Source organism: Limulus polyphemus, unplaced genomic scaffold (assembly GCF_000517525.1).
Source record: "Limulus polyphemus unplaced genomic scaffold, Limulus_polyphemus-2.1.2 Scaffold338, whole genome shotgun sequence".
Taxonomy (NCBI): Eukaryota; Metazoa; Arthropoda; class Merostomata; order Xiphosura; family Limulidae; genus Limulus; species Limulus polyphemus.
In genome coordinates this window covers 588375-596014 of record NW_013665948.1, presented here as the reverse complement: position 1 = coordinate 596014, position 7640 = coordinate 588375, and the positions used below count along the sequence as shown (strand labels likewise).

Genomic DNA, 7640 nt, shown 5'->3' with positions numbered 1-7640 from the left:
CAACGAATAGTGGGATTGGCCGTCACATTATAACGCCCCCACGGCTGAAAGGGCGAGCATGTTTGGTGGTATGCGTATTCGAACCCGCGACCCTCAGATTGTGAGTCGAGCGCCTTATCCACCTGGCCATGCCGGGCGTAGAGCAACGAAAAAGATAGAAATTGTGGCAGTGACTGTTAAAGCTAATTACCGTAGATTATGCTTAGCGTACGAAAAATATTTAAAATGTAGGCCTAATTGTCGATTTTTAGGCACCTGTTGGAGTTTGTATTCAGATATAATGGTATTGCGTAATTTATAAGCCACGGAAAGGTAAAGAATTAACCTGATGTGTTTGTTTATGTTACTAGAGTAATTGTATTTAACGTTAATGTTATAAACGTTGTAGTTTTGCATATTGAACAATGCACGTTAAACGTAGTTCATTTTTGCACTTGTATAAATGTAACAGTACCACTGTACAAGTAGCCAGTAGGAATATTGGGTTTCCATGTGATTTAGCACTCATATGCACCTGGACTGACTGACAAATATTGTTCATTTAATTACGTAGGTGAATGGTACATTTTGTCTTAGTGTTTTAAATTTATTGTGTACATGTGAAATTTTACTGTTCCTTTTTTGTGTATTTTCTTTAATACAATCCCAAAATGCTATAAATAGGAATGAATCCTGGTTGAAATACTCGCCTAACATTTCTGGCCCAAGACGAACAAATAGCGGAACGGACCTAGCTTACCAATACAGTTCCAGTGAAGACAGTGTCACGGAAGAAGACGTCTCCAAGACCGCTAGACAAGGTTTTCCATACTCTGGAACTACAGCTTCGAGGTCCTCTACCTTAGGTCATACACGCGGATCTGGTATGCAGAACGGCAGTCACACGAAGCGAACAGCCTCTGATTCCATCAGTGTAGCGAAAGACCCGACAAAGTTCCAAAGAAGGGTCGTTCCGATAGGTTTGGGATCAGAAAACACGCAGATGAATGCGCTTATGAAAGAAATGGAGAAAAAGATTGCTTCAATGGAAAGAAGTACTGCTAATGAAGTAGGTTCTTCACAACGAAATTCTCTAAAACATCGGATCAGTAGCAGTGACTCTCAACGAAGGTCTGGGTGCCAGATAATGATTGAAACGATTGATGAGAGGTTGTCTTCAGTTCAAGTGGCTGTAGATGCTCTTGAAGAAGAGGTGAATGTAGCCAGGAACGACGTCAGCAACGTGCAACACCACTTGAACACTATAAAATCGAATGCTGAAATCACGAATGAAAGAGTTGAGAAAATCAACTCCCACATCCACCAATTAGACGACAAGATGATTTCTACGTTAAAGGTAAGTTCCTTTTCAATAGAACAGCATTAAAAACACATACATAATTCAATGATACCTTATAGATAGTAAATACGAATTAACTATTATTATGGTGATTTATCATATTATAGGATTCCTAGTATTATGGGAAAATTTATGAATGTTAGTGTATTTGGTTGTTTTGCTTAGTAATGTATAAATCAATATGTTCTGTGATTTAAGCTGTAAGGAACACATATTTCCAAAACGGTATAAGTCTATTCAGGCCCGGCAGATGGTTAGGGCGCTCGACTCGTAATCTGAGGGTCGCGGGTTCGAATCCCCGTCACACCACACATGCCAACCTCCGCCCTTGCCTGGTCCCAAGTCCAGGATGAGAAAGGGTGCGGGGCTAGTAACTCCACCCCGTAAAAACCAACCTGCTAGAAGTAACTGCAACAACACCTTCCGTTGGCGAGGTGTTGTTGCGGCCCTATGCTCCACTGGGAGTTTACAGGAATAAAATAAATAAATAAATAAAATATATATATTCCTTTATAAAGGTAACAGTTCCTCAGGGGCTTCTAAAAACACAGGTTTGCAGTTAATAGAATATAACAACAAAAACTGAATTTTTAATTAAAAGTCTATATCAGTTTTCTCGGCCTTCAAAAGCTTAAAGTTTGGTAACCCTTATGAAAACCCCCCAGTGGCACAGCGGTATGTTTGCGGACTTACAACGCTAGAATCCGGATTTCGATACTCGTGGCGGGCAGAGCACAGATAGCCCATTTTGTAGTTTTGTGCTTAATTACAAACAAATCTTATGAAAGGCACGAAGTTTTATAACTTAGAGGGCAGCAGTGATGTTTATCCCTAAAAAATTCACACACATCTTAACATATGCCTCTACTCATGGCAACTAGCAAGCATTTTCTTACATTTATGTGATTGGTAGCAGTCAGGATAAAAACTGTTTAACCACAAACGCCCGAATGCATATATTTCAGAAAAATTAACAAAATGAATTTTGAGGAGGTAACAAAAGATCATAAAATATATTTTAAGTAATCAACTGCAGTCAGAAATAAAGAAATTGTATTATAAACAAGTATGATATGCCTGTAATCTTTAAACATTCAGTTTATACCATGATTTTATGATAATCATGTTTAAAATGAAAAAAGTCTAAATTACTTTGTCATCAACAAAACCTACACGTACCTAGGCCTTTACCAAAGTTGATTTGGTGCTACAATAGCGTGAGGTCTACACAGATACTATCATCATCACCGTTTTAACTTTCGTTTATTTGCAGTTAGCGCCATTTATTATAAATAACACTTTTAAACTAATAAAGTACAAAATACCATTACATAACGTTTTTGGGGCAAATATAATCGGAATGAAATAAATTCCAACAATCAAAACGAGCACAATTATATCCTAAACTTAAAGTACTCTTTTGGAACACACAACTTATTAAATTATTCTTATTTGCTGAACGAAAACGTGGATAGATATAAATTATCAATTAGTCCCTTTTAGGACAGGAAATGTAATTAATTAATAAATTAGTGAGTTACTTTGATTAATTATAGACATGTTGAGACACATATTGCGTGAGTCATTGTATCATGGCCGCCTGTTATGGCGGCCTAGCAATGCGTTCCTAAAGACGTTTCCTCTGGTGGCAAATTTTGAAACTGTGACGTCACAGATGACATCATTTGTACCTGCCTGTCATGGCAGTCCAGCAACGAATCCCTAACGAAGCGCACTCTGGTGACAATATGTGGAACTATGACACCATCTTCTTTGATGGCACCTCCACTCACTGAGGCAGACAAACGTATGGCGCCCTCTAACGGAACTATGAAATCAATGATAACATTCAGCATGAGCCGGCATCCTTTGGACGCGGAAGTACCAACCTAACTACTTATAAATATATAATTGTTAATTATGTATTATATAATGTTAATTTTTCTGTAATGCAAATACTAAAAACAAGTTTATCTTGTATATTTTTGAGATATTTCAAGTGTTTTTTTTTTTGTCACCACATTTGTATCAATTAAATAGACGATCAAATATGCATCACATAATTATATCCAGATACCCAAAGAATCAGGATTTGTTAAAGATAAGCGGGAGCTCGTTGTCTGTATTATTAATCGTCAGGGCCTCTTTCAAGTATGTCTTACACACCAGAATTTTTTACTTTATGTTAATCTTTTATAAATTTACCATTTTAAGAGTCTGCTCAATCCACTTAAAACTTCGGACTGTTGGAATTTTTAATAGATTTTTATTCTTTATGAGATTTATATTTGTGCTTCCATTTTGCAGGAAACTCAAGCACTGTGTGAGAAAACCCGAGAGGTTTTGGATGATGCTACAAAAGCTAAGAAACAATATGAGGAATTAAAAGAAGAATGTCAAGTGTTACTGCACGAGTTAAAGCAACACGTTAAGCATGAATGACTTCCATACTGTTTTCAGGATGTTTAAGTATATCTGATCATCTTTGTTAAAACGAAGATACCTTAACCTATTTGTGAGAAGTAAAACGATACCTTAACCTATTTGTGGGAAGTAAAACGATACCTTAACCTATTTGTGAGAAGTAAAACGATACCTTAACCTATTTGTGAGAAAAGTTCCAATACTATTTTGCACCGAAATAGTCGTCTGCATGCTGTAATAAGTAAGCTTTAACATTTTCTGAAGAAACTTTACTAGTCATTACCGTGCAGTAGTTAGTATTTGAAAATAAATTAGTTTCAAATCGAGTTTACGGAAATAAATATACTACTGCTAAAACGTATTTATGTTCAACTTTTTTCACAGGAATTATCCTGTTAGATTTGCATTTCATCAAGACTGGTGTAAACACCAATGTTTTCTCGCCTTTCTTTTTGCGATAATATTAAGAAATGTATTGTATGAAGCCTTGAATTCAAAATACTGTTCATTCTGTGATACGTTTTCTGCTAATCTCAAGATTTATAATGTGCCAAAAAAAACTGAAGAAACTATAGTTGTTTAAAACAGATTCGCCACGTATTGACTTAAGTATGTGTGTATTTACTTCCATTCCTCTTATACAAAATACAAATTACGACACTTCAGTTACTGTTTAAATTGCTGTAACTAGTAGATATTTCATTGCTAGTTATTATTACCTTGTGTGACTATGTTCGGTATCTCTTCTCTAAAGTTCTTTTAATCAGCGCCACAGGACGGAACGAGCCAATCTGTGTTAACTTAAAGAATACGCCTAATTATTCATTACGTGCGTACAGGTACGTTAGCAGATCTACCGATATTACGATGTTATTCGTTTGACATTAGATAACAGTATCATTTCTCTTTCAACAAATTTAATTATTTCAATATACTTATCCTTAAGCCCAGCTAACTAAAATCCCATTAGTTGCACTAAATAGTGTTATTTGGGGATTAATTTACCTCCAAAATCATTGATTCCCACAGCAGTTTATTGTAAAACCAACTGTTTAGAGGAGGCTGCCTTGCTTGGTTTTCACAACACTTTGAAATTATACAATGATTTGGACTTACTTAATGAAAACTGTTTTAAAAATTTTCTCGTGGTAGTTGGCTACGAGTATATATAAATATCGTCAATTAAAAACAATTAAAACATTCCTTGCTGGTTCTTATAGTAGTTTAGAGTAGAAAACTAGTTTCGGAGCTAAAATGAAGGCTTAAAATTAACTGTTGCCTTTACCTTCGGTGTTTAATATATTAGCTACCAACGAAATGTCAAATATATTATCAAGTAAGAAATTTCAAGGTAGTAGTGAACTTTGACTTGTATTTACGTGTAAGATGATGTTTGATATTACTTGTTTGTTTTGTTACCAATCGCATGAAATCCAATTTTTAAAGATATGAGCCCTCAGACTTATTGTTGAATCGCCACATTTGTATCAGGACCGTGCGCAGGAATTTAACTTTGATCGCTATTGGGGGGGGGGGAGCATATTAAACTCACACATATTTTATATAAAGATATGTATGTATATATATTAACCATATCTATATCACCATACGCACATACGTCGTATGCATGGAAATAAATAGGATTACACTCACCAAAATTACCGGGAGGGGTCCGGACACCTGCCTGCCTCTCTTGTACACGCCCCCTTAAAGTATTTGTTCAGTAAGTGCTTTTAACTGTGTCACATTATCAATATGAAGTAGACAAATATGTAATACATTACTTGATTTTCCTATATTATTTTCACTTCAGGAAAATAAAAAAATATAAAGTCAAGAATTCTTGAGTGGGAGTGAAGGGTAATATATTAATGCATGAGTTCACACTTTTTAACACATATTACAAAATATATGAAATATTCCTTAGACCATTACTCATTTTACTTCATCATTTATATGGTAAATTTTTGTTTGAGTCAGGATTTGGAAAAAAATATTTTTTAATATGTTTAGCATTTAAAACAGTCCTCCCCCCCCCTCCTTGAAAAATGCAATTGCAGATCCCGTCATGATTTTACAGAATTTCCCCATTTTTCAATAGCCATTTGCTAGAGAACACTTCAATATGTTTTTAAGTTAGAACTAATTAAAGTGATTTAACAATTACTATGCGTTTGTGCATGATCCGCTACATGGGTCTGTGAAGCTATATATATATATATTCTATCTTTCTCTGGCGATTGTGGAACACTGAATTCCAACACGTGCTAATAATAAGTTTCTTTACAGTGGCCTCGCAAGTTTGTATAACACTGATTAGGAAGTTGGATTTAATAAATTTTAACAATGTTTTCAATGGTTGGAGTATTTAGTTATGTTTCGAGCTCAACTAGATGGTTCAGGAACTGTGTTAAACTTTGTGAGTAGGTCTGGAGGATCTGCCGCGGAACTGTGTTAAACTTTGTGAGTAGGTCTGAAGGATCTACCGCGGAACTGTGTTAAACTTTGTGAGTAGGTCACAATGTTTTTTCATGGTGGATCATTATTATTATTAATTGTGATTTTTATCATTTCTCTGTTTCAAGTTGCACTGTGGTATGGTTTAGACACTCCTTTCTTAACCATTGAAATTAAAACAAAAACAATTCTCTCAGTTCAAATATAAGATTTATGTGATTTTTGTGTATTTGTGATGAGAAATTTAAGTTGATATTGGTATTAATGTATTAAAAATACATTTCTTTTTGTGGAACTTTTCCTTGATTTATGATATTGAGTACGAGTAAAAAAAAATGTAACATTACTTGTCAAAGTAGGAAATATTATATTTTCTTTTACTTCCAATGCAATCTTTGTCGTACAGCAATTTTTATTTTTGATAACTTTGAATACCAAAAATACTGTATGCAAATTTCTTAATGCTTAAATGGAATTATATACGATGCAATAAAGTTTCTTAAACAACTAATGTTTCTATGGAATCAATATTCAAAGGCAGTTTTCAAAGGAACGAACTGATATGATATTTTGCTGTCATTTAAAATATTTGAACTTTTTATCATATAAATTTTAATAAGGTCTGGTCATGTACTTACGAATCTATTTTCCTCACCAACATGTGAATTTCAGTGAAGAAACTATTATGTAAAGGTCTAATCTATTTTTTTGGTTCGCTACTTTCGTTGCAGTAGACTAGTTTCGCCGAGTTCACAGCTCATCAGATCTGCTTTTTTGTTTGTTTGTTGTTAAGCGCAAAACGACAAGTGGGCTATCTGTGCTGTGCCCACAATGGGTATCGAAACCTGATTTTTACAGTTAAAAAATCTTCAGACTTACCGCTGAGTCACTGGGGCATCATCAGCACTCCTTGAGCGAGTGAGGAAAGTATATAAATCCTCATTAGTCCGTTAAATACTAATGGATAATTAATTGTTACAGTATAGTCACGTGTTATTCAAACACCTGAAATATTTTAGATTATTAGTGGTAAATGAATGACTAATTTTTAACCAAACAAAAAGTATGGTAATGTTAATTATGACACTTATAAAGTGCTTATAACCCATTGAACTATATAGGACAGACTAAGAACCTCAAACTTTGACAAACTTGAAAGTAACACAAAACAATTCACTTCCAATTAATTATGAGTCTGGATCCAGATTATCTAAAAACACAATATCGTGAAAACTAATAACACTAACCCCAACTAAATTATACATCAATTTAAAGATTAGAAAGAGGGGAAAAGCATGAACCTAACACCACAAATGTCAGACTACTACAGAAGAAAAGAAAACCCAAAAATGTACTTATTTTCAACTCTACAAATCAACCTTCCAGTTACAGACCTCTTATAGTTAGGGTGTAACTTTTG

The 7640-nt window shown here is 34.5% G+C and overlaps 1 protein-coding gene across 1 annotated transcript in view; it reads left to right on the top strand.

Annotated features, from left to right (window-relative positions):
• Positions 1 to 6727, top strand: part of LOC106457498 — a 42390-nt gene extending 35663 nt beyond the window's left edge. Inside the window, exons 7-8 of the mRNA XM_013916923.2 lie at positions 664 to 1336; positions 3647 to 6727. Coding sequence (XP_013772377.1) covers positions 664 to 1336; positions 3647 to 3781 — 808 coding nt within the window. The 3' untranslated portion in view covers positions 3782 to 6727. The remainder of the gene's footprint in view (positions 1 to 663; positions 1337 to 3646) is intronic.
• Positions 6728 to 7640: the final 913 nt, after the last annotated feature.